The 27,588-nt window shown below is 54.5% G+C and overlaps 1 protein-coding gene across 1 annotated transcript in view; it reads right to left on the bottom strand.

The window, feature by feature from the left end:
- LOC147097174 (histone deacetylase 4-like) overlaps positions 1-27,588 on the bottom strand; it is a 100,860-nt gene that overhangs the window by 51,974 nt on the left and 21,298 nt on the right. Inside the window, 2 exon segments of the mRNA XM_085972540.1 lie at positions 802-892; positions 4,709-4,932. Of these exon segments, the coding sequence (XP_085828666.1) occupies positions 802-892; positions 4,709-4,932 (315 nt within the window).

The following is a 27,588-nucleotide window of genomic DNA, read 5'->3' as shown; positions in this document are numbered from 1 at the left end:
CACTCCCCCACCAGAGGAAATAGTTTCTCTCTCTATTGACCCCATCGAATCCCTTAATCACCTCTCTATCTTTCTCTCTCGGTCTCTCTCTCTCTCGGTCTCTCTCTCGGTCTCGGTCTGTCTGTCTCTCTCTCTCTCTGTCTGTCTCTCTCTCTCTGTCTGTCTCTCTCTCTCTCTCTCTCTCTGTGTCTGTCTCTGTCTCTCTCTCTGTCTCTCTCTCTCTCTGTCTCTCTCTCTCTGTCTCTCTCTCTCTGTCTCTCTCTCTCTGTCTCTCTCTCTCTGTCTCTCTCTCTCTGTCTCTCTTCCTCTCTGTCTCTGTCTCTCTCTCTCTCTGTCTCTCTCTCTCTGTCTGTCTCTCTCTCTCTGTCTGTCTCTCTCTCTCCTGTCTCTCTCTGTCTCTCTCTCTGTCTCTCTCTCTCCTCTCTCTCCTCTCTCTCCTCTCTCTCCCTCTCTCTCCCTCTCTCTCCCTCTCCTCTCTCTCCCTCTCTCTCCCTCTCTCTCCCTCTCTCTCCCTCTCTCTCCTCTCTCTCCTCTCTCTCCGTCTCTCTTCCGTCTCTCTCCCGTCTCTCTCCGTCTCTCTCCGTCTCTCTCCGTCTCTCTCCGTCTCTCTCTCCGTCTCTCTCCGTCTCTCTCGTCTCTCTCTCGTCTCTCTCCGTCTCTCTCCGTCTCTCTCCGTCTCTCTCCGTCTCTCTCCCTCTCTCTCTGTCTCTCTCTCTCTCTCTCTCTCTCTCTCTCTGTAGCCCATTCTCCGTGGACGATCAGTGCCCCAGGCTCGCCTCACCCCGGCCCTCCCTCTCTTACTCTGTTTGCATTTTTCCTTGTGCCACAGCAGCCTCAGCTTCTCGTTGTGCTCCTTCTTCCTGTCCTGGTCCCAGCGGTGCTCAAGCCCCAACTGCAAAACACAAAGAGGACCAGTCATGGCGGATAAAACATGGCAGGAATATTGACACCCGTAACATAGGCCGGGAATGGAGGCTGGGTCTTTCCTGCTCTATGTGTGGGGCTCAGTCTAATACTGGGATGAGGGCACTTTTTTTAAAATTTGCCGATGGCAAGGCCGGCATTTATTGCCCATCCCTAGTCGCCCCTCGAGAAGGTGGTGGGTGAGCCGCCTTCTTGAACCGCTGCAGTCCGTGTGGTGAAGGTGCTCCACAGCGCTGTTAGGGAGGGAGTTCCAGGATTTTGACCCAGCGACACTGAAGGAACGGCCAATATATTTCCAAGTCGGGACGGTGTGTGTGACTTGGAGGGGAACTTGGAGGTGGTGGTGTTCCCGCGCGCCCGCTGCCCGGGAACTTGGAGGTGGTGGTGTTCCCGCGCGCCCGCTGCCCTCGTCCTTCTAGGCGGAAGAGGTCGCGGGTTTGGGAAATGCTGCCGAGAAGCCTTGGCGAGTTGCTGCAGTGCATCTTGTAGATGGTGCACACTGCAGCCACGGTGCGCCGGTGGTGGAGAGATACAGGTGTGTGTGAGAGAGAGGGGTTAGAGGGAGCTCCCCAGATAGAGGAGTGAGAGAGAGAGGGGTTAGAGGGAGCTCCCCCAGATAGAGGAGTGAGAGAGAGAGGTTAGAGCCACCTCCCCAGATACAGGAGTGTGAGAGAGGGGTTAGAGGGACCTCCGCAGATACAGGAGTGTGAGAGAGAGGGGTTAGAGGGACCTCCGCAGATACAGGAGCGTGTGAGAGAGGGGGTAGAGGGACCTCCCCAGATAGAGGAGTGTGAGAGAGGGGTGAGAGGGACCTCCCCAGATACAGGAGTGTGAGAGAGGGTTAGAGGGACCTCCCAGATACAGGAGAGTGTGAGAGAGGGTTAGAGAGACATCCCAGATACAGGAGTGTGAGAGAGGGGTTAGAGGACCTCCCCAGATACAGGAGTGTGAGAGAGAGGGGTTAGAGAGACATCCCCAGATACAGGAGTGTGAGAGAGGGGTTAGAGGGACCTCCCCAGATACAGAGTGTGTGAGAGAGAGGGGTTAGAGCGACCTCCCCAGATACAGGAGTGTGAGAGAGAGGGGTTAGAGCGACCTCCCCAGATACAGGAGTGTGAGAGAGAGGGGTAGAGGGACCTCCCCAGATACAGGAGTGTGAGAGAGGGGTGAGAGGATCTCCCAGATACAGGAGTGTGAGAGAGGGGTTAGAGGGACCTCCCCAGATACAGGAGAGTGTGAGAGAGGGGTTAGAGAGACATCCCCAGATGCAGGTGTGTGAGAGAGGGGTTAGAGGGACCTCCCCAGATACAGGAGTGTGTGTGAGAGAGGGGGTAGAGGACCTCCCCAGATACAGGAGTGTGTGAGAGAGAGGGGTTAGAGGACATCCCAGATGCAGGTGTGTGAGAGAGGGGTTAGAGGGACCTCCCCAGATACAGGAGTGTGTGTGAGAGAGGGGTAGAGGGACCTCCCCAGATACAGGAGTGTGTGAGAGAGAGGGGTTAGAGGGACCTCCCCAGATACAGGAGTGAGAGAGAGAGGGGTTAGAGCGACCTCCCCAGATACAGGAGTGTGAGAGAGAGGGGTTAGAGCGACCTCCCCAGATACAGGAGTGTGAGAGAGGGGTTAGAGGAACCTCCCCAGACACAGGAGTGTGTGAGAGAGGGGTTAGAGGGACCTCCCCAGATACAGGAGTGTGTGAGAGAGAGGGGTTAGAGGGACCTCCCCAGATACAGGAGTGTGAGAGAGAGGGGTTAGAGCGACCTCCCCAGATACAGGAGTGTGAGAGAGAGGGGTTAGAGCGACCTCCCAGATACAGGAGTGAGAGAGAGGGTTAGAGGAACCTCCCCAGATACAGGAGTGTGTGAGAGAGGGGTTAGAGGGACCTCCCCAGATACAGGAGTGTGTGAGAGAGGGGTTAGAGGGACCTCCCCAGATACAGGAGAGTGTGAGAGAGGGGTTAGAGAGACATCCCCAGATACAGGAGTGTGAGAGAGGGGTTAGAGGGACCTCCCCAGATACAGGAGTGTGTGAGAGAGAGGGGTTAGAGCGACCTCCCCAGATACAGGAGTGTGAGAGAGAGGGGTTAGAGGAACCTCCCCAGATACAGGAGTGTGTGAGAGAGGGGTTAGAGGGACCTCCCCAGATACAGGAGAGTGTGAGAGAGGGGTTAGAGAGACATCCCAGATACAGGAGTGTGAGAGAGGGGTTAGAGGGACCTCCCCAGATACAGGTGTGTGTGAGAGAGAGGGGTTAGAGCGACCTCCCCAGATACAGGAGTGTGAGAGAGAGGGGTTAGTGCGACCTCCCCAGATACAGGAGTGTGAGAGAGAGGGTTAGAGGGACCTCCCAGATACAGGAGTGAGAGAGAGGGGTTAGAGGGACCTCCCCAGATACAGGAGTGTGAGAGAGAGGGGTTAGAGGGACCTCCCCAGATACAGGAGTGTGAGAGAGGGGTTAGAGGGACCTCCCCAGATACAGGAGTGTGAGAGAGGGGTTAGAGGGACCTCACCAGATACAGGAGTGTGTGGGAGAGGGGTTATAGGGACCTCCGCAGATACGGGGGTGTGAGAGAGAGGGCTGAGAGGGACCTCCCCAGATACAGGACTGAGAGAGAGAGGGGTTAGATGGACCTCCCCAGATACAGGAGTGTGAGAGAGGGGTTAGAGGGACCTCCCCAGATACAGGAGTGTGAGAGAGAGGGGTTAGAGGGACCTCCCCAGATATAGGAGTGTGTGAGAGAGGGTTAGAGGGACCTCCCCAGATACAGGCGTGTGAGAGAGAGGGGTTAGAGGACCTCCGCAGATACAGGAGTGTGTGAGAGAGAGGGGTTAGAGGGACCTCCCTAGATACAGGAGTGTGAGAGAGAGTGGTTGGAGGGACCTCCCCAGATACAGGAGTGTGTGACAGAGGGCTTAGAGGGGCCTCCTCAGATACAGGAGTGTGAGAGAGGGGTTAGAGGGACCTTCCTAGATACAGGAGTGTGAGAGAGGTGCTAGAGGGACCTCCCCAGATACAGGAGTGTGAGAGAGAAGGGTTAGGGAGACCTCCACAGATGCAGGAGTGTGTGAGGGGTTAGAGGGACCTCCCCAGATACAGGAGTGAGAGAGAGAGAGGGGTTAGAGGGACCTCCCCAGATACAGGAGTGTGTGGGAGAGGGGTTATAGGGACCTCCACAGATACAGGGGTGAGAGAGAGAGGGCTGAGAGGGACCTCCCCAGATACAGGAGTGAGAGAGAGGGGGTTTAGATGGACCTCCCCAGATACAGGAGTGTGAGAGAGAGGGGTTAGAGGGACCTCCCCAGATACAGAAGTGTGAGAGAGGGGTTAGAGGGACCTCCCCAGATACAGGAGTGTGTGAGAGGGTTAGAATGACCTCCCCAGATACAGGAGTGTGAGAGAGGGGGGTTAGAGGGACCTCCCCAGATACAGGAGTGTGAGAGAGAGTGGTTAGAGTGACCTCCCCAGATACAGGTGTGTGTGAGAGAGGAGTTAGAGTGACCTGCCCAGATACAGGAGTGTGTGAGAGAGGGCTTAGAGGGCCTCCTCAGATACAGGAGTGTGAGAGAGGGGTTAGAGGACCTCCTAGATACAGGAGTGTGAGAGAGGTGTTAGAGGGACCTCCCAGATACAGGAGTGTGAGAGAGAAGGGTTAGAGGGACCTCCCCAGATACAGGAGTGTGAGAGAGAGGGTTAGATGGACCTCCCCAGATACAGGCGTGTGAGAGACAGAGGTCGCCCCAGATGTGGCGAGCGTGGGACCGTAGTTAGACTGTCGGCTGCCTACCTTGATATGGGTGCCGAACTGACCACTGTTGAACTGTTCCTGGCATTTCTGTAGGTGGCTGATGAGTATCTGCTGGTGGGCTTGCGTCTGCTTGAGAGTAAAGAGGTGGTGTCCCTGTTCCTGGGTCATGGACTCCGACCCTGGCTTTGCGTATCTCTGGCCAATCCGGAGGTCCATGGGTACGGTCTGGCTGGACTGATCAACTGTGTGAATCCTCACAACAGCTGCAAGTGAGAGGGAAGATGATGAGTTCATAGGTTTGTAGAACATGAAACATCCGTAAGACAAAGGTCCTCTACCAACCTGCCCCTGCCACACAGTACTGCCCCCCGATTATCAAAATCCATGACAAGGCCTTGGACAACGTGGACCACTTTCCATACCTGGGGAGCCTACTGTCAACAAGGGCAGGCGTCGATGACGAAGTCCAACTCCGCCTTCAGTGTGCCAGTGCAGCCTTCAGTCGCCTGAGGAAGAGAGTGTTTGAAGATCAGGACCTCAAATCCGGCACCAAGCTCATGGTCTACAGAGCAGCAGTGATACCCGCCCTGCTGTATGCCTCAGAGACATGGACCATGTACAGCAGGCACCTCAAAGCACTGGAGAGGTACCACCAACGCTGCCTCCACAAGATCCTGCAAATCCATTGGCAGGATAGGCGCACCGTCAGTGTTCTCGCTCAGGCCAACATCCCCAGCATCGAAGCTTTGACCACGCTCGATCAGCTCCGATGGATGGGCCACATCGTCCGCATGCCCGATACGAGACTCCCAAAACAAGCGCTCTACTCAGAGCTCCGGCACAGCAAGAGAGCCCCAGGTGGGCAGAGGAAACGCTTCAAGGACACCCTCAAAGCCTCCTTGGAAAAAGTGCAACATCCCCACCAACACCTGGGAATCCCTGGCCCAAGACCGCACAAAGTGGAGGAGAAGCATCCGGCAAGGCGCCGAACACCTCGAGTCTCTTCACCGGGAGCAAGCAGAAGCCAAGCGCAGGCAGCGCACGTCAACCCAAGCACCCCACCCACCCGCCCCCTTCAACCACCGTCTGCCCCACCTGTGACAGAGACTGTAGGTCCCGCATTGGACTCATCAGTCACCTGAAAACTCATCTTTAATGTGGAAGCAAGTCATCCTCGGTTCCGAGGGACTGCCTAAGAAGAAGAGTGCCGCACAGAAGGAGGCCGTTTAGTCCATCGAATCTGCACCAGCTGTTTCCAAGAGAGACCCAATCAGTCCCACTCCCTGGCTCGTTTCCCACTCTTTCCCCATATCCCTGCAATTTAACTCCTTCAGATATGGTACTGTACTGGCGAAATTAATGGGACTGAAAGCTGATAAATCCCCTGGACCTGATGGCCGACATCCTAGGGTTTTGAAAGAGGTGGCTGTAGAGATAGTGGATGCATTGGTTGTCATCTTCCAAAATTCCATAGATTCTAGGACGGTTCCCGCGGATTGGAAGGTAGCAAATGTAACCCCGCTATTTAAGAAAGGAGGGAGAGAGTAAACGGGGAACTACAGACCAGTTAGTCTGACATCAGTAGTAGCGAAAATGCTAGAATCTGTTATTAAGGACGTGGTAACAGGACACTTAGAAAATCGTAATAGGATTGGGCAGAGTCAGCACAGATTTATGAAAGGGAAATCGTGTTTGACAAATCTGTTAGAGTTTTTTGAGGTTGTACCCAACAGAATAGATAAGGGGGAACCAATGGATGTGGTGTATTTGCATTTTCATCAGGCATTCGATAAGGTGCCACACAAGAGGTTATTAAACAAAATTAGGGCTCATGGGATTAGGGGTAATATCACAGAATCACAGAAACCCCACAGTGCAGATAGAGGCCATTTCGGCCCATCGAGCCTGCACCGACACATATCCCACCCGATCCCCGTAACCCGTACACCAACACATATCCCACCCTATCCCCGTAACCCCACGTATTTAATCCCCCTAACACTAAGGGTCAATTTATCACAGCCAATCAACCTAACCCGCACATCTTTGGACTGTGGGAGGAAACCGGAGCACCCGGAGGAAACCCACGCAAACACGGGGAGAATGTGCAAACTCCACACAGACAGTCACCCGAGGCCGGATTCGAACCCGGGTCCCTGGCGCTGTGAGGCAACAGTGCTAACCACTATGCCACCGTGCTGCCCCGGTATACTAGCCATTTGTATGTTTCAATGAGATCACCTCTCATTCTTCTAAACTCTAGAGAATATAGGCCTAGTCTACTCAATCTCTCCCCATAGGACAATCCCCCCCATCCCAGGAATCAGTCTGGTGAACCTTCGTTGCACTCCCTCTATGGCAAGTATATCTTTCCTTAGGCAAGGAGACCAAAACTGTCCACAATACTCCAGGTGTGGTCTCACCAGGGCCCTATATAATGGCAGTAAGACGTCTTTACTCTTATACTCAAATCCTCTTGTAATAAAGGCCAACATACCATGTGCTTTCCTAATCGCTTGCTGTACCTGCATGTTAACTTTCAGTGATTCGTGTACAAGGACACCCAGGTCCCAACATTTCCCAATCTCTCTCCATTTAAAAAATACTCTGCTTTTCTATTTTTCCTACCAAAGTGGATAACTTCACATTTCTCCACATTATATATTCCATTTGCCATGTTCTTGCCCACTCACTTAGCCTGTCTGTATCCCCTTGAAGCCTCCTTGCATCCTCCTCACAGCTTACATTCCTACCCAGCTTTGTATCATCGGCAAACTTGGATATATTACATTTGGTCCCCTCATCCAAATCAGGAAGTTATGCTAAATCTTTATAAATCTCTGGTTAGGTCTCAGCTGGGAGTATTGTGTTCCAATTCTGGGCACCGCACTTTAGGAAGGATGTCAAGACCTTGGAGAGGGTGGGGAGGAGATTGACCAGAATGGTACCAAGGGATGAGGAGCTTCAGTTATGTGGAGAGACTGGAGAAGCTGGGGTCGTTCTCCTTAGAGCAGAGAAGGTTAAGGGGGAGATTGACCAGAATGGTACCAGGGGATGAGGGACTTCAGTGACGTGGAGAGACTGGAGAAGCTGGGGTTGTTCTCCTTGGAGCAGAGAAGTTTAAGAGGAGATTGACCAGAATGGTACCAGGGGATGAGGGACTTCAGTGATGTGGAGAGACTGAAGAAGCTGGGGTTGTTCTCCTTAGAGCAGAGAAGGTTAAGCGGGAGATTGACCAGAATGGTTCAAGGGGATGAGGGACTTCAGTGACGTGGAGAGACTGGAGAAGCTGGGGTTGTTCTCCTTGGAGCAGAGAAGTTTAAGAGGAGATTGACCAGAATGGTACCAGGGGATGAGGGACTTCAGTGATGTGGAGAGACTGGAGAAGCTAGGATTGTTCTCCTTAGAGCAGAGAAGGTTAAGGGGGAGATTGACCAGAATGGTACCAGGGGATGAGGGACTTCAGTGATGTGGAGAGACTGGAGAAGCTGGGGTTGTTCTCCTTGGAGCAGAGAAGGTTAAGGTGGAGATTGACCAGAATGGTACCAGGGGATGAGGGACTTCAGTGATGTGGAGAGACTGGAGAAGCTGGGGTTGTTCTCCTTAGAGCAGAGAAGGTTAAGGGGAGATTTAATAGAGGTGTCCAAAATTACAAGGGTTTTTGATAGAGCAGAGAGGGAGAAACTGTTTCCAGTGGCAGGAGGGTCGGTAACCAGAGGACACAGATTGAAGATAATCGGCAAAAGAACCAGAGGGGGAGATGAGGAGAATGTTTTTACGCAGCGAGTTGTTGTGATCTGGAACGCGCTGCCTGAAAGGGCGGTGGGAGCAGATTCAATAGTAACTTTCAAAAGGGGAATTGGAGAAATACTTGAAGGGGAAAAATTCACAGGGCTACGGGGGAAAGAGCAGGGGGGAGTGGGACTAATTGGAGAGCTCGTTCAAAGAGCTGGCACAGGCACGATGGGCCGAATGGACTCCTCCTGCGTTGTGTCATTCTGGGGCCTCTCTACACCACTGGCCAATTGATCGGTCATGAGACGGAAGTGGGGGAGGGGGAGGCTGTGAGAGAGAGAGAGAGAGAGAGGAGGTGACCAGCAGTGCGAGCTCGCCATGAGAAATGGCACGGGGCAGGTGCGCACGGAGTGCTGGTGCGGGGGCCGATGGCGAGAGCTGGTCGCCACCCGGGCGGTGATCCGCGGGGGGCTTTTCGAAAACCTCGAATCGAGAGACTCAAAAGGTCACCCGCGGCCGAGAGAGTGCGGGGCGGGGAGTGGTAAGAAATCACTAATGCGAGTAATCGTGCGGCGAGAGTGTCACTGACTGAAGACTCGGCTCCCCTGGATCCACGCCCCGCACAACCACAGGAAGTGACATTGCCCAACACCCAAGGGCCGTAGCTAAAAGTCTGCAAAGCTCATGCAACACCTGAGAGACCGGCACAAAGAGGGCGCGAAGACCCACATTTATTGTACTGAACTTTGCAGCTCAGTGCCTGGTCCACTCGCCCTCTTGTCTTGCTCCCTAATCCATCAGCCCTGGCTCAGTGGGTAGCGCTCGCTCCTCGATTCGGAGGACAGAACGTTGAGCAGCACTCCCCCAGTACTGCCCCTCCGACAGTGCGGCGCTCCTGCAGTACTGCCCCTCCGACAGTGCGGCGCTCCCTCAGTACCGCCCCTCCGACGCTCCCTCAGTACTGCCCCTCCGACAGTGCGGCAGTCCCTCAGTACTGCCCCTCCGACAGTGCGGCGCACCGTCAGTACTGTCCCTCCGACATTGCAGCGCTCCCTCAGTACAGACCCTCTGACGATGCGGTGCTCCCTCAGTACTGCCCCTCCGACAGTGCGGCACTCCCTCAGTACTGCCCCTCCGACAGTGCGGCGCTCCCTCAGTACTGCCCCTCCGACGGTGTGGCGCTCCCTCAGTACTGCCCCTCCAACAGTGCAGCGCTCCCTCAGTACTGCCCCTCCGACAGTGTAGCGCTCCCTCAGTACTGGCGTCGGGGAGTGCCAGCCTGGATTATGGGACTCGAGGCTCTGGAGTGGGGGCTCGAACACACGAACCTCTGACTGAGAGGCAAGAGTGAAGCGTATTGAATCAAGCTGCCATCAGTTACTGAGGGTGAGAGCGAGAGAACAAATGGAATGGAGAAGGATGGAAAGGAAAGAAGAGCAGTGTTTGCATCTCGGAACTATTTCGAAACACGCACACCGCGATCTAAATTAAAACTTTAACTGGAAATGAGGCAATAGCGGAGGGGGAGGGTGAATGTGTGAGCTAGCACTGCCAATGAGGAGGGTCAGAGGTGAGGCTACATACGGGAGAGTGAGGGAGAAGGGTTTTCCCTGGGAGTGTTTGATGGGACAGTGTAGAGGGAGCTTTACTCTGTATCTAACCCGTGCCGTACCTGCCCTGGGAGTGTTTGATGGGGACAGTGTAGAGGGAGCTTTACTCTGTATCTAACCCGTGCTGTACCTGCCCTGGGAGTGTTTGATGGGGACAGTGCAGAGGGAGCTTTACTCTGTATCTAACCCGTGCTGTACCTGCCCTGGGAGTGTTTGATGGGACAGTGTAGAGGGAGCTTTACTCTGTATCTAACCCCGTGCTGTACCTGCCCTGGGAGTGTTTGATGGGACAGTGTAGAGGGAGCTTTACTCTGTATCTAACCCTGTGCTGTACCTGCCCTGGGAGTGTTTGATGGGACAGTGTAGAGGCAGCTTTACCCTGTACCGAACCCCGTGCTGTACCTGCCCTGGGAGTGTTTGATGGGACAGTGTAGAGGGAGCTTTACTCTGTATCTAACCCCGTGCTGTACCTGCCCTGGGAGTGTTTGATGGGGACAGTGTAGAGGGAGCTTTACTCTGTATCTAACCCATGCTGTACCTGCGCTGGGAGTGTTTGATGGGACAGTGTAGAGGGAGCTTTACTCTGTATCTAACCCCGTGCTGTACCTGCCCTGGGAGTGTTTGATGGGACAGTGTAGAGGGAGCTTTATTCTGTATCTAACCCCGTGCTGTACCTGCCCTGGGAGTGTTTGATGGGACAGTGTAGAGGGAGCTTTACTCTGTATCTAACCCGTGCAGTACCTGCCCTGGGAGTGTTTGATGGGACAGTGTAGAGGGAGCTTTACTCTGTATCTAACCCCGTGCTGTACCTGCCCTGGGAGTGTTTGATGGGACAGTGTAGAGGGAGCTTTACTCTGTATCTAACCCGTGCTGTACCTGCCCTGGGAGTGTTTGATGGGACAGTGTAGAGGCAGCTTTACTCTGTATCTAACCCCGTGCTGTACCTGCCCTGGGAGTGTTTGATGGGGACAGTGTAGAGGGAGCTTTACTCTGTATCTAACCCGTGCTGTACCTGCACTGCGAGTGTTTGATGGGGACAGTGTAGAGGAAGCTTTACTCTGTATCTAACCCCGTGCTGTACCTGCCCTGGGAGTGTTTGATGGGACAGTGTAGAGGGAGCTTTACTCTGTATCTAACCCGTGCTGTACCTGCCCTGGGAGTGTTTGATGGGACAGTGTAGAGGGAGCTTTACTCTGTATCTAACCCGTGCTGTACCTGCCCTGGGAGTGTTTGATGGGACAGTGTAGAGGGAGTTTTGCTCTGTATCTAACCCGTGTTGTACCTGCCCTGGGAGTGTTTGATGGGACAGTGTAGAGGGAGCTTTACTCTGTATCTAACCCGTGCTGTACCTGCCCTGGGAGTGTTTGATGGGACAGTGTAGAGGCAGCTTTACTCTGTATCTAACCCCGTGCTGTACCTGCCCTGGGAGTGTTTGATGGGGACAGTGTAGAGGGAGCTTTACTCTGTATCTAACCCGTGCTGTACCTGCACTGCGAGTGTTTGATGGGGACAGTGTAGAGGGAGCTTTACTCTGTATCTAACCCGTGCTGTACCTGCACTGCGAGTGTTTGATGGGGACAGTGTAGAGGAAGCTTTACTCTGTATCTAACCCGTGCTGTACCTGCCCTGGGAGTGTTTGATGGGACAGTGTAGAGGGAGTTTTGCTCTGTATCTAACCCGTGCTGTACCTGCCCTGGGAGTGTTTGATGGGACAGTGTAGAGGGAGTTTTGCTCTGTATCTAACCCGTGTTGTACCTGCCCTGGGAGTGTTTGATGGGACAGTGTAGAGGAAGCTTTACTCTGTATCTAACCTGTGCTGTACCTGCCCTGGGAGTGTTTGATGGGACAGTGTAGAGGGAGCTTTACTCTGTATCTAACCCCGTGCTGTACCTGCCCTGGGAGTGTTTGATGGGTCAGTGCATTGTGTAATTTCACATAAAGTGACTCCGATAGCTTGCTGTGTAAGATATTGCTAAGTGTGTGCTGGAGTGCACCCTGGGACAGGAAATGTAAGTTCCTTTAGCTGCATAAGGTCGTCGTAAGAGCTGTTTGAGAAACAGGCTCATCCTGTCCCTGCGGCTTCTAACTGGTTGCCGTGTCGATGAGATTAGTTTAGATGTTGATTGTGAAATCTATAGCTGTGGTTACCTCGCTCTATATATATCGCAAGAACACGGGAAGTGAGAGGCGGGTTCTCATTAAACAAACGTGTTATTTAATTACCTGGCCAAACAGGGCTCCAGAATTATACACAGACTCACACTCACACTCTCACATACTCGTACACACTCACACACACAATCACACTCTCTCTCACACTCTCACATACTCGTACACACTCGCACACTCACACACACACTCTTCCATACTTGTACGCACTCGCACACACACTCACACACTCTCTCACACTCTCACATACTCGCACACACTCGCACACACTCGCACACACACTCACTCTCACATACTCGTACACACAATCACACTCTCTCTCACACTCTCACATACTCGTACACACTCGCACACTCACACACACACTCTCCCATACTTGTACACATTCGCACACACACTCACACACTCTCTCACACTCTCACATACTCGTACACACTCGCACACACACTCACACTCTCACATACTCGTACACACTCGCACACACTCTCACATACTCGTACACACTCGCACACTCTCCCATACTTGTACACTCGCTCACACTCGCTCACACTCGCTCACACTCGCTCACACTCGCACACACTCGCACACACTCGCACACACTCGCACACACTCGCACACACTCACTCACTCACAGGCACTCACTCACAGGCACTCACTCACAGGCACTCACTCACAGGCACACTCTGTCACACACTTTCACACACACTCGCACAGAACACACACACCACCTCAGGACGTCCCAAAGCGGTTCACAGCCTATGAAGTACTTTTTTTGAAGTGTAGTCACTGTTGTAATGTAGGAAACGCGGCAGACAATCTGCGCACAGCAAGCTCCCAAAAACAGCAATGTGATAAATGACCAGATCATCTGTTTTTTAGTGATGTTGGTTGAGGGATAAATATTGGCCCCAGGACACCGGGGAGAACTCCCCCCTTCTCTTCTTCGAAATAGTGGCCGTGGGATCTTTTACATCCACCTGAGGGGGCAGACGGGGCCTCGGTTGAACGTCTCATCCGAAAGACGGCAACTCCGACAGTGCGGCGCTCCCTCAGTACCGCCCCTCCGACAGTGCGGCGCTCCCTCAGTACTGCCCCTCCGACAGTGCGGCGCTCCCTCAGTACTGCCCCTCCGACAGTGCGGCGCTCCCTCAGTACTGCCCCTCCGACAGTGTGGCTCTCCCTCAGTACTGCCCCTCCGACAGTGTGGCTCTCCCTCAGTACTGCCCCTCCGACAGTGCGGCGCTTCTTAGTACCGCCCTCCGACAGTGCGCTGCTCCCTCAGTACTGCCCCTCCGACAGTGCGGCGCTCCCTCAGTACCGCCCCTCCGACAGTGCGGCACTCCCTCAGTACTGCCCCTCCGACAGTGCGGCACTCCCTCAGTACTGCCCCTCCGACAGTGCGGCGCTCCCTCAGTACCGCCCCTCCGACAGTGCGGCGCTTCCTCAGTACCGCCCTCTGACAGCGCCGCGCTCCCTCAGTACCGCCCCTCCGACAGTGCGGCGCTCCCTCAGTATCGCCCCTCCGACAGTGCGACGCTCCCTCAGTAACGCCCTCCGACAGTGCGGCGCTCCCTCAGCACCGGCACCGGGGAGAGACGGCCTGGATTATGGGGCTGGAGTCTCTGGATTAGGGGCTCGAACCCACGACCTCCTGACTCAGATTCGACGGGAGAGAGAGAGTGCGCTACATGCCGAGCCACGGTTGAGACTCTGAACCGAGGGGAAAGTGGGGATGTGGTGAGTTAACATTCGACCCTGGGGACTGATTGCAGCATCTCGGAAGAGGATGTGTACACTGCGGTGAGAATGACCAGTCATGCCTTCGACTACCTGCAATGTTCTGCTGTTCCTTCCAAAGTCTTGCTTGTGATCCATCCCTCCCTTCCCTCTCCTCCCTCCCTTCCCTCTCTCCCCATCCCCTCGACCTCCTCCCTCTCTCCCCATCCCCTCGACCCCCTCCCTCCCTTCCCTCTCTCCCCATCCCCTCGACCTCCTCCCTCCCTTCCCTCTCCTCCCTCTCTCCCCATCCCCTCGACCTCCTCCCTCCCTTCCCTCTCCTCCCTCTCCCCGCATCCCCTCGACCCCCTCCCTCTCCCCGCATCCCCTCGACCCCCTCCCTCTCCTCCCTCCCCCCACCCGTCTTCGCCTCTCCTCTCCCGCTCTCATCTCCTATCCTCCCCTCTCGCCCCCTCTATCACCTTCTCTCCTCCCTCCTCTCTCCTTCTCTCCCTCCCTGCCCTGTCCTCCCTCTACCTCTCCTCCCTCTTGTCCCTTTCCCCCTCTCCTCCCCTCTCCTCCCTGCCCCCATCTCCCTCCCCTCAGTGCAGTGTCTTTCACGTAGTGATACGTCCCAAGGAGCGTTATCCAACAAACTTTGACTACATCGCCCCCTCTCCCTATCTCTGTAACCTCCTCCAGCCCCCTACAACCCTCCCTATCTCTGTAACCTCCTCCAGCCCACTACAACCCTCCCTATCTCTGTAACCTCCTCCAGCCCCCTACAACCCTCCCTATCTCTGTGACTTCCTCCAGCCCCTACAACCCTCCCTATCTCTGTAACCTCCTCCAGCCCACTACAACCCTCCCTATCTCTGTAACCTCCTCCAGCCCCCTACAACCCTCCCTATCTCTGTGACTTCCTCCAGCCCCTACAACCCTCCCTATCTCTGTAGCCTCCTCCAACCCCCTACAACCCTCCCTATCTCTGTAACCTCCTCCAGCCCCTACAGCCCTCCCTATCTCTGTAACCTCCTCCAGCCCCTACAACCCGCCCTATCTCTGTAACCTCCTCCAGCCCCTACAACCCTCCCTATCTCTGTAACCTCTTCCAGCCCCCTACAACCCTCCCTATCTCTGTAACCTCCTCCAGCCCCCTACAACCCTCCCTATCTCTGTAACCTCCTCCAGCCCCCTACAACCCTCCCTATCTCTGTAACCTCCTCCAGCCCCCTACAACCCTCCCTATCTCTGTAACCTCCTCCAGTCCCCTACAACCCTCCCGATCTCTGTAACCTCCTCCAGCCCCTACAACCCTCCCTATCTCTGTAATCTCCTCCAGTCCCCTACAACCCTCCCTATCTCTGTAACCTCCTCCAGCCCCTACACCCCTCCCTCTCTCTGTAACCTCCTCCAGCCCCCTACACCCCTCCCTATCTCTGTAACCCCCTCCAGCCCCCTACAACCCTCCCTATCTCTGTAAACTCCTCCAGCCCCTACAAACCTCCCTATCTCTGTAACCTCCTCCAGCCCCTACAACCCTCCCTATCTCTGTAACCTCCTCCAGCCCCCTACAACCCTCCCTATCTCTGTAACCTTCTCCAGCCCCGTACAACCCTCCCTATCTCTGTAACCTCCTCCAGCCCCTACAATCCTCCCCATCTCTGTAACCTCCTCCAGCTCCTACAACCCTCCCTATCTCTGTAACCTCCTCCAGCCCCCTACAACGCTCCCTATCTCTGTAACCTCCTCCAGCCCCTACAATCCTCCCCATCTCTGTAACCTCCTCCAGCTCCTACAACCCTCCCTATCTCTGTAACCTCCTCCAGCCCCCTACAGCCCTCCCTATCTCTGTAACCTCCTCCAGCCCCTACAACCCTCCCTATCTCTGTAACCTCCTCCAGCCCCTACAACCCTCCCTATCTCTGTAGCCTCCTCCAACCCCCTACAACCCTCCCTATCTCTGTAACCTCCTCCAGCCCCTACAGCCCTCCCTATCTCTGTAACCTCCTCCAGCCCCCTACAACCCTCCCTATCTCTGTAACCTCCTCCAGCCCCCTACAACCCTCCCTATCTCTGTAACCTCCTCCAGCCCCTACAACCCTCCCTATCTCTGTAACCACCTCCAGCCCCCTACAACCCTCCCTATCTCTGTAACCTCCTCCAGCCCCCTACAACCCTCCCTATCTCTGTAACCTCCTCCAGCCCCCTACAACCCTCCCTATCTCTGTAACCTCCTCCAGCCCCCTACTACCGTTCCTTTCACTGTAACCTCTTCCAACCCCTACAACCCTCCCTATCTCTGTAACTTCCTCCAGCCCCCTACAACCCTCCTTATCTCTGTAACCTCCTCCAGCCTCCTACAACCCTCCCTATCTCTGTAACCTCCTCCAGCCCACTACAACCCTCCCTATCTCTGTAACCTCCTCCAGCCCCCTACAACCCTCCCTATCTCTGTAACCTCCTCCAGCCCCCTACAACCCTCCCATATCTCTGTAACCTCCTCCAGCCCCTACAATCCTCCCAATCTCCGTAACCTCCTCCAGCCCCCTACAACCCTCCCTATCTCTGTAAGCTCCTCCAGCCTCCTACAACCCTCCCTATCTCTGTAACCTCCTCCAGCCCCCTACAACCCCTCCCTAGCTCTGTAACCTCCTCCAGCCCCCTACAACCCTCCCTATCTCTGTAACCTCCTCCAGCCCTACAACCCTCCCTATCTCTGTAACCTCCTCCAGCCCCTACAACCCTCCCTATCTCTGTAACCTCCTCCAGCCTCTACAACCCTCCCTATCTCTCTAACCTCCTCCAGTCCCCTACAACCCTCCCTATCTCTGTAACCTCCTCCAGCCCCCTACAACCCTCCCTATCTCTGTAACCTCCTCCAGCCCCTACAACCCTCCCTATCTCTGTAACCTCCTCCAGCCCCTACAACCCTCCCAGATCTCTGCGCTCCTCCAATTCTGGCCTCTTGCGCATCCCCCCGATTTCCATCGCTCCACCATTGGCGGCCGTGCCTTCAGCCGCCTGGGCCCCAAGCTCTGGAATTCCCTCCCTAAACCTCTCCGCCTCGCTCTCTCCTCCTTTAAGACGCTCCTTAAAACCTCCCTCTTTGACCAAGCTTTTGATCACCTGTCCGAATATCTCCTGATGTGGCTCGGGGTCAGATTGTGTCTGATTTACGCTCCTGTGAAGCACCTTGGGACGATTCACTACGTTAAAGGCGCTGGATAAATGGGAGCTTTTGTCTAAACTTAGGATGTTCATCACGTCTCTCCAACCTTCCCTGGACTTCCCTCAGTCTGGGCTTGAGAGGAAGGGGTTAATACCAGGCGAGTCGGCACTCAGGGCTTGTGTCTATTTATAGAACAAGAATGGGTACCACACCCACAGAATCCAGAAATGGACCCGTTCCAGCCCTCTGGCCACTCCTTCTGGAGCAGACGGAGAGCGAGTTATATATATATCATTCTGCCTTTTTGTGGTCGATTCAACAGGTTTTTCCAAGGCTCGACAATCGGCCCACCCTCGCTATCCTTCGCTGAGATTCGTCGCTGAGACATGTCGCTTTTGGGGGAGGGTGCACGGCAGGGGGGGTGGGGTGCAGGCGTGGAACTGGACCACAAGTCGAGACGCTCCGTTGAGCTACACGGCAGCTCAGTAATGACAGCCTGCCTCTTCACCTCCCACCTTCTGCCTCTCCCACCCCGACATCTTCCTCAATAACAATTGCATTGATATAGTGCCTCTAATCAGAATCAGAATCACAGAAACCCCACAGTGCAGATAGAGGCCATTTCGGCCCATCGAGCCTGCACCGACACACATCCCACCCGATCCCCGTAACCCCTACACCAACACATATCCCACCCTATCCCCGTAACCCCACATATTTTAATCCCCCTAACACTAAGGGTCAATTTATCATAGCCAATCAACCTAACCCGCACATCTTTGGACTGTGGGAGGAAACCGGAGCACCCGGAGAAAACCCACGCAAACATGGGGAGAATGTGCAAACTCCACACAGACAGTCACCCGAGGCCAGATTCGAACCCGGGTCCCTGGCGCTGTGAGGCAACAGTGCTAACCACTATGCCACCGTGTTGCCCATAATGTCGTAAAACGTTCCCAGTTACAAACATAGAAACATAGAAGATAGGAGCAGGAGTAGGCCATTCGGCCCCTCGAGCCTATTCCGCCATTTAATGAGATCATGGCTGATCATCCAAACTCAGTACCCTGTCCCTGCCTTCTCCCCATATCCCTTGATCCCTTTAGCCTTAAGAAATATATCCAACTCCTTCTTGAATATATTTAATGAATTGGCCTCAACTGCCTTGTGTGGTAGAGAATTCCACAGGTTCACCACTCTCTGGGTGAAGAAATTCCTCCTCATCTCTGTCCTAAATGGCTTACCCCTTATCCTTAGACTGTGACCCCTGGTTCTGGACTCCCCCGCCATCGGGAACATCCTTCCTGCATCTGGTCTGTCCAGTCCTGTTAGAATTTTATAAGTTTCAATGAGATCCCCTCTCATTCTTCTAAACTCCAGCGAGTATAAGCCCAATCGACCCAATCTCTCCTCATACGTCATTCCTGCCATCCCAGGTATCAGCCTGGTGAATCTTCGCTGCACTCTCTCCATGGCAAGAACATCCTTCCTCAGATAAGTTCGCTTCACAGGAGTGTTATAAGACAATTTTTTTCTCCTTCAGGTACTTATCCAATTCCCTTTTGAAAGCCGCGATTGAATCTGCCTCCACCACCCTTTCAGGCAGCGCATTCCAGATCACAACCACTCGCTGCGGAAACAAGTTTTTCCTCATCTCACCTTTGGTTCTTTTGCCAATCACCTTAAATCTGTGTCCTCTGGTTCTCGACCCTTCCGCCAACGGGAACAGTTCCCCTCTATCTACTCTGTCCAGACCCCTCATGATTTTGAACACCTCTATCAGATCTCCTCTCAACCTTTCTCTGCTCCAAGGAGAACAACCCCAGCTTCTCCAGTCTCTCCACCTCACTGAATACCCTCATCCCCTGGTACCATTCTGGTCAATCTCCCTCTTAACCTTCTCTGCTCTAAGGAGAACAACCCCAGCTTCTCCAGTCTCTCCACGTCACTGAACTCCCTTCAGGAGATAGTTGGACAGGTGACAAAGAGGGAGATTTTAAGGAGCGTCTTAAAGGAGGAGGTTACAGAGATAGGGAGGGTTGTAGGGGGCTGGAGGAGGTTACAGAGATAGGAAGGGTTGTAGGGGGCTGGAGGAGGTTACAGAGATAGGGAGGGTTGTAGGGGCTGGAGGAGGTTACAGAGATAGGGAGGGTTGTAGGGGGCTGGAGGAGGTTACAGAGATAGGGAGGGTTGTAGGGGGCTGGAGGAGGTTACAGAGATAGGAAGGGCTGTAGGGGGCTGGAGGAGGTTACAGAGATAGGGAGGGTTGTAGGGGCTGGAGGACGTTACAGAGATAGGGAGGGTTGTAGGGGGCTGGAGGAGGTTACAGAGATAGGGAGGGTTGTAGGGGACTGGAGGAGGTTACAGAGATAGGGAGGGTTGCAGGGGGCTGGAGGTGACAGAGGTAGGGAGGTTTGTAGGGGCTGGAGGAGGTTACTGTGAAAGGGAGGGGCGAGGAGGCCATGCTGGGATTTCGTCATAGATAGAGTTACACAGAACAGAAAGAGGCCCTTCGGCCCATCGTGTCCGCGCCGGCCATCAAGCCCTGTCTATTCTAATCCCATTTTCCAGCACTTGGCGCCATGGCGTTTCAAGTGCTTATCTAAATGCTTCTTGAATGTTGTGAGGGTTCCTGAACCAGGGGTCACAGTCTAAGGATAAGGAGTAAGCCATTTCGGACTGAGATGTGGAGGAATTTCTTCACCCAGAGAGTGGTGAACCTGTGGAGTTCTCTCCCACAGAAGGCAGTTGAGGCCAATTCATTAAATATATTCAAGAAGGAGTTAGATATATTTCTTAAGGCTAAGGGGATCAAGGGATATGGGGAGAAAGCGGGGACCGGGTACTGAATTTGGATGCTCAGTCATTATCTCATTGAATGGCGGAGCAGGCTCGAGGGGACGAATGGCCTACTCCTGCTCCTATCTTCTATGTATCTATGTGAGGGTTCCTGCCTCTACCACCCTTTCAGGCAGTGAGTTCCAGATTCCAACCACCCTCTGAGTGAAAAAGCTTTTCCTCAAATCCCCTCTAAACCTCCTGCCCCTTACCTTGAAACTATGCCCCCTGGTTATGGACCCCTCTACTAAGGGGAAAAGTTCCTTTCAATCTACCCTATTTGAAAACATGAGGAGAATTTTGAAATCGAGGCCTTGCTTAACCTGGAGCCAATGTAGGTCAGTGAGCGCAGGGGATGATGGGCGAACGGGACTCGGTGCGAGTTAGGACACGGGGCAGCAGAGTTTTGGATGGCCTCAAGTTTACGGAGGGTGGAATGTGGGAGGCCAGCCAGGAGTGCGTTGGAATAGTCGAGTGTAGAGGTGAGAAAGACATGGATGAGGGTTTCAGCAGCGGATGAGCTGAGGCAGTGGCGGAGACGAGCGATGTTACGGAGGTGGAAATAGGCGGTCTTTGTTATACTGCGGATACGTGGTAAGCAGCTCATTTCAGGGTTAAATATGACACCTCGTCCTCACCTCATTCTCTTCCTCCTCTCCCACCCCCACTTCTTCATACTAAACCTCATCTTCATCTTCTTTTGGATGAGACTTTAAACCGAGGCCCCGCCTTCCCTCTCGAGTGGATGTAAAAGATCCCACAGCCACTATTTCGAAGAAGAGCAGGAGGGGGGGAGGTAGTTCTCCCCGGTGTCCTGGGGCCAATATTTATCCCTCAACCAACATCACTAAAACAGATGATCTGGTCATTCATCACATCGCTGTTTGTGGGAGCTTGCTGTGCGCAAATTGGCTGCCGCGTTTCCTACATTACAACAGTGACCACACTTCAAAAAAAGTAGTTCATTGGCTGCGAAGCGCTTTGGGACGTCCTGAGGTGGTGAAAGGGGCTGGAGAGATGTGAGATCTTTCTTTCTTTTCCCTCCCCCTCCTCTCCCAACCCTATAGGTTGGGTCACACTTCAGAGACTCGAGCCCATAATCCAGGCCAACACTCCCGGTGCCAGTGCTGAGGGAGCGCCGCACTGTCGGAGGGGCAGTACTGAGGGAGCGCCGCACTGTCGGAGGGGCGGTACTGAGGGAGCGCCGCACTGTCGGAGGGGCAGTACTGAGGGAGCGCCGCACTGTCGGAGGGGCGGGTACTGAGGGAGCGCCGCTCTATCGGAGGGGCAGTACTGAGGGAGCGCCGCACTGTCGCAGGGGCGGTACTGAGGGAGCGCCGCACTGTCAGAGAGGCAGTACTGAGGGAGCGCCGCACTGTCGGAGGGGCAGTACTGAGGGAGCGCCACACTGTCGGAGGGGCAGTACTGAGGGAGGGGCAGTACTGAGGGAGTGCAGCACTGTCGGAGCGCCGCACTGTCGGAGGGGCGGTACCAAGGGAGCGCCGCACTGTCGGAGGGGCAGTACTGAGGGAGCGCCGCACTGTCGGAGGGGCAGTACTGAGGGAGCGCCGCACTGTCGGAGGGGCAGTACTGAGGGAGCGCCGCACTGTCAGAGAGGCAGTACTGAGGGAGCGCCGCACTGTCGGAGGGGCAGTACTGAGGGAGCGCCACACTGTCGGAGGGGCAGTACTGAGGGAGGGGCAGTACTGAGGGAGTGCAGCACTGTCGGAGCGCCGCACTGTCGGAGGGGCGGTACCAAGGGAGCGCCGCACTGTCGGAGGGGCAGTACTGAGGGAGCGCCGCACTGTCGGAGGGGCAGTACTGAGGGAGCGCCGCACTGTCGGAGGGGCAGTACTGAGGGAGCGCCGCACTGTCGGAGGGGCAGTACTGAGGGAGCGCCGCACTGTCAGAGAGGCAGTACTGAGGGAGCGCCGCACTGTCGGAGGGGCAGTACTGAGGGAGCGCCGCACTGTCGGAGGGGCAGTACTGAGGGAGCGCCGCACTGTCGGAGGGGCAGTACTGAGGGAGCGCCGCACTGTCGGAGGGGCAGTACTGAGGGAGCGCCGCACTGTCGGACTTTGCGCCTTTCAGATGAGACGTAAAACCGAGGCTCCATCTGCCCTCTCAGGTGGACGTTCAAGATCTCACACCCTCTGTTTCGCAGAAGAGCAGAGTTTTATTTTGTGAACGGTATTTTCTCAAGTATTTGCAGAACCATTGCAGAAAAAAAAATCCCCAGTGATTGAAGCAAAACCAAAAGAAATCGCCGAGGCCCTTTGAACTTGCCCCTCCTCCCTCTGACATCAATGGCAATGATTAGTTCCAGTTTATGGGAATTTCGAAAATCCCCATTACTCGTTGAGTGACTCCCTCTCCCCCTTGAGTTCCCGTTCGGAGTCCTATTGGACCCTGAGCTGAGCTTCTGAGCGCCACATGCTCTCCCTCGCCAAGACCGCCTGCTCCCACCTCCGTAACATCGCCCGTCTCCGCCACTGCCTCATCTCATCCGCTGCTGAAATCTTCATCCCTGCCTTTGTTACCTCCAGACTCCGATTATTCCCACGCACTCCTGGCCGGCCTCCCACATTCCACCCTCCGTAAACTTCAGCTCATCCAGAACTCTGATGCCCGCACCCACCCCGTGTCCTAACACGCACCGTCGCGGCGCTCCCTCAGTACCGCCCCTCCGACTGTGCGGCGCTCCCTCAGTACTGCCCCTCCGACTGTGCGACGCTCCCTCAGTACTGCCCCTCCGACAGTGCGGCGCTCCCTCAGTGCTGCCCCTGCGACAGTGCGGCGCTCCCTCAGTACTGACCCTCCGACAGTGCGACGTTCCCTCAGTACTGCCCCTCCGACAGTGCGGCGCTCCCCCAGTACTGCCCCTCCGACAGTGCGGCGCTCCCTCAGTACCGCCCCTCCAACAGTGCAGCACTCCCTCAGTACTGCCCCTCCGACAGTGCAGCGCTCCCTCAGTACTGCCCCTCCGACAGTGCAGCGCTCCCTCAGTACTATCTCTCCGACAGTGCGGCGCTCCCTCAGTACTGCCCCTCCAACAGTGCGGCGCTCCCTCAGTACTGCCTCTCCGACAGTGCGGCGCTCCCTCAGTACTGCCTCTCCGACAGTGCGGCGCTCCCTCAGCACCGCCCCTCCGACAGTGCGGCGCTCCCTCAGTACCGCCCCTCCGACAGTGCGGCGCTCCCTCAGTACCGCCCCTCCGACAGTGCGGCGCTCCCTCAGTACCACCCCTCCGACAGTGCCGCGCTCCCTCAGCACCGCCCCTCCGACAGTGCGGCACTCCCTCAGCACCGCCCCTCCGACAGTGCGGCGCTCCCTCAGTACCGCCCCTCCGACAGTGCGGCGCTCCCTCAGCACCGCCCCTCCGACAGTGCGGCGCTCCCTCAGTACCGCCCCTCCGACAGTGCGGCGCTCCCTCAGTACTGCCTCTCCGACATTGCGGCGCTCCCTCAGCACCGCCCCTCCGACAGTGCGGCGCTCCCTCAGTACTGCCCCTCCGACAGTGCGGCGCTCCCTCAGTACTGCCCCTCCGACAGTGCGGCGCTCCCTCAGTACGGCCCCTCCGACAGTGCGGCGCTCCCGCAGTACGGCCCCTCCGACAGTGCGGCGCTCCCCCAGTACTGCCCCTCCGACAGTGCGGCGCTCCCTCAGTACTGCCCTCGTCCTCTCCCGGGGACCTCACAGAATGGGTTGCAGCACGGAATGAGGCCATTCGGTCCGTCGATTGCCGTGCTGGCTCTCTGCAAGAGAGAGTCCCGCTTCCCCGCCCTTTCCCCGTAGCCCTGCAATTTTTTTTCCTTCAGGTACTTATCTAATTCCCCTTTTGAAAGCCATGATTAAGTCTGTCTCCACCACTTCCATAGTTCTTTGATATATATAAATGACTTGGACATTGGAATACAGAGTAGAATTTCTAAATTTGCCGATGACACCAAACTTGGGGGTGTGGCAAACAGGGTTGAAGATACCAATCGCCTGCAACAGGACATAGAAAGGCTAGCAGAATGGGCAGACAAGTAGCAGATGGAATTTAAGACAGAGAAGTGTGAGGTGATGCATTTTGGCAGAAGGAACAGGGAGAGGCAACATAGAAACACAGACGATAGGAGCAGGAGTAGGCCATTCGGCCCCTCGAGCCTGCTCCGCCATTTAATGCGATCATGGCTGATCATCCAAATTCAGTACCCTGTCCCTGCCTTCTCCCCATATCCCTTGATCCCTTTAGCCTTAAGAAATATATCTAACTCCTTCTTGAATATATTTAATGAATTGGCCTCAACTGCCTTCTGTGGTAGAGAATTCCACAGGTTCACCACTCTCTGGGTGAAGAAATTCTTCCTCATCTCAGTCCTAAATGGCTTACCCCTTATCCTTAGACTGTGACCCCTGGTTCTGGACTCCCCCACCATCGGGAGCATCCTCACTGCATCTAGTCTGTCCAGTCCTGTCAGAATTTTATAAGTTTCAATGAGATCCCCTCTCATTCTTCTAAACTCCAGCGAGTATAAGCCCAATCGACCCAATCTCTCCTCATACGTCATTCCTGCCATCCCAGGTATCAGCCTGGTGAATCTTCGCTGCACTCCCTCCACGGCAAGAACATCCTTCCTCAGATAAGGCGACCAAAACTGCACACAATACTCCAGGTGTGGTCTCACCAAGGCCCTGTACAACTGCAGCAAGACATCCTTGTTCCTGCACTCGAACCCTCTCGCTATGAAGGCCAACATACCATTTGCCTTCTTAACCGCCTGCTGCACCTGCATGCTTACCTTCAGCGACTGGTGCACAAGGACACCCAGGTCTCGTTGCACTTCCCTACACACAATATAGACTTAATGGCACAGTTTTAAAGAGTGTGCAGGGACAGAGGGACCTGGGAGTTAATGTGCATAGGTCCCTGAAGGTGGCAGGACATATTGAGAGAGTGGTTAGCAAAGCATAGGGGATCTTGGGCTTCATAAATAGAGGTGTTGAGTACAAAAGTAGAGAAGTTATGCTGAACCTTTATAAAGCGCTGGTTAGGCCACAACTGGAGTATTGCGTCCAGTTCTGGTCACCACACTTTAGGAAGGATGTGAAGGCCCTCGAGAGGGTGCAGAGGAGATTTACCAGAATGGTTCCGGGGATGGGGGATCTTAGCTACAAGGACAGATTGGAGAAGCTGGATTTGTTTTCATTAGAGCAAAGGAGGTTGAGGGGTGATTTGATCGAGGTGTACAAGATTATGACGGGTTCGGATAGGCTAGACGGGGAAAGGCCGTTCCCACTAGTTGATGGTACAAGGACTAGGGGACACAGATTTAAGAGATACGGGGGATGTGAGGAAAAACCTTTTTACGCAGCGAGTGGTGAGGACCTGGAACTCGCTGCCGACGGAAGTGGTGGAAGCGGAGATACTCGATGTTTTCAAGGGGAGGCTGGATAGGCACTTGAGGGAAATAAACTTGCAGGGCTACGGGGAGAGAGCGGGGGAATGGGACTGACTGGATTGCTCTACAGAGAGCCGGCATGGACTCGATGGGCCGAATGGCCTCCTTCTGTGCCATTATGACTCTATGCCAATCACCTTAAATCTGTGTCCTCTGGTTCTCGACCCTTCCGCCAATGGGAACAGTTTCTCTCTATCTACTCTGTCCAGACCCCTCATGATTTTGAACACCTCCATCAAATCTCCTCTCAACCTTCTCTGCTCCAAGGAGAACAACCCCAGCTTCTCCAGTCTCTCCACGTCACTGAAGTCCCTCATCCCCTGGTACCATTCTGGTCAATCTCCCCCTTAACCTTCTCTGCTCGAAGGAGAACAACCCCAGCTTCTCCAGTCTCTCAACGTCACTGAAGTCCCTCATCCCCTGGTACCATTCTGGTCAATCTCCCCCTTAACCTTCTCTGCTCTAAGGAGAAAAATCCCAGCTTCTCCAGTCTCTCCCCGTCACTGAAGTCCCTCATCCCCTGGTACCATTCTGGTCAATCTCCCCCTTAACCTTCTCTGCTCTAAAGAGAACAACCCCAGCTTCTCCAGTCTCTCCACGTCACTGAAGTCCCTCATCCCCTGGTACCATTCTGGTCAATCTCCCCTTAACCTTCTCTGCTCCAAGGAGAACAACCCCAGGTTCTCCAGTCTCTCAACGTCACTGAAGTCCCTCATCCCTGGTACCATTCTGGTCAATCTCCTCCGCACCCTCTCTAAGGCCTTCACATTCTTCCTAAAGTGCGGTGCCCAGAATTGGACACAATACCCCAGTTGAGGCCGAACCAGTGTTTTATAAAGGTTCATCATAATTTCCACACTTTTGTACTCTCTGCCTCTATTTATGAAGCACAGGATCCCGTAAGACCTTTTAACCGCTTTCTCAACCTGCCCTGCCACCTTCAATGATTTGTGCACATACACCCCCAGGTCCCTCTGTTCCTGCACCCCCTATAGGATTGTACCATTTAGTTTATATTGCTTCTCCTCATTCTACCAAAAGTCACTTTTCTGCGTTAAATTTCATCTGCCCCCGTGTCCGCCCATTCCACCAGCCTGTCTATGTCCTCCTGAAGTCTATCACTCTCCTTCTCACTGTTCACTATACTTCCAAGTTTTGTGTCAACTGCAAATTTTGAAATTGTACCCTGTACACCCACGTCCAAGTCATTAATATATATCAAGAAAAGCAGTGGTCCTAGAACCGACCCCTGGGGAACACCACTGTGTACCTTCCTCCAGTCCGATAAACAACCGTTCACCACCACTCTCTGTTTCCTGTCACTTGGCCAATTCCGTATCCATGCTGTCACTGTCCATTTTATTCCATGGGCTTCAACTTTGCGGGCAAGCCTATTATGTGGCACTTTGTCGAACTCCTTTTGGAAATCCATGTACACCACGTCAACCGCATTGCCCTCATCAACCCTCTCTGTTACCTCATCAAATAACTCGGATCAAGTTGGTTAAACACGATTTGCCTTTAGCAAATCCATGCTGGCTTTCCTTAATTAATCCACACCTGTCCAAGTGACTGTTAATTTTGTCCCTGATTACTGTTTCTAAAAGCTTCCCCACGACCGAGGTCAAACTGACTGGCCCGTAGTTGCTGGGTTTATCTTTACACCTTTTTTGAACAACTTTGAGCAATTCTCCAGTCCACTGTCACCACCCCCGTATCTAAGGAGGATTGGAATATTACGGCCCGTACCTCCGTGACTTCCTCCCTCAACATCCTAGGATGCATTCCATCCGCTCCCAGTGATTTATCTACTTTAAGTATAGCCAGCCTTTCTAATACCTCCTCTTTATCAATTTTAATCCTATACAGTGTCTCCACTACCTCTTCCTTCACTATGTCTATGGCAGCATCCTCTTCCTTGGTGAAGGCAGAAGCAAAGTACTCGTTCAGTACCTCCGCCATACCCTCTGCCTCCATGCGTAGGTCTCCTTTCTGGAGAGGTTACAGAGAGGGGGAGGGTTGTAGGGGGCTGGAGGAGGTTACAGAGAAAGGGAGGGTTGTAGGGGCTGGAGGAGGTTACAGAGATAGGGAGGGTTGTAGGGGGCTGGAGAGGTTACAGAGATAGGGAGGGTTGTCGGAGCTGGAGGAGGTTACAGAGATAGGGAGGGTTGTAGGGGGCTGGAGGAGGTTAGAAAGATAGGGAGGGTTGTAGGGGCTGGAGGAGGTTACAGG

This window comes from Somniosus microcephalus, chromosome 33 (assembly GCF_052327205.1).
Source record: "Somniosus microcephalus isolate GS21.2 chromosome 33, FLI_Smic_1.0, whole genome shotgun sequence".
Lineage (NCBI taxonomy): Eukaryota > Metazoa > Chordata > Chondrichthyes > Squaliformes > Somniosidae > Somniosus > Somniosus microcephalus.
The sequence above is the reverse complement of the archived record's forward strand: the minus strand, read 5'-3'. Positions and strand labels throughout refer to the sequence as shown.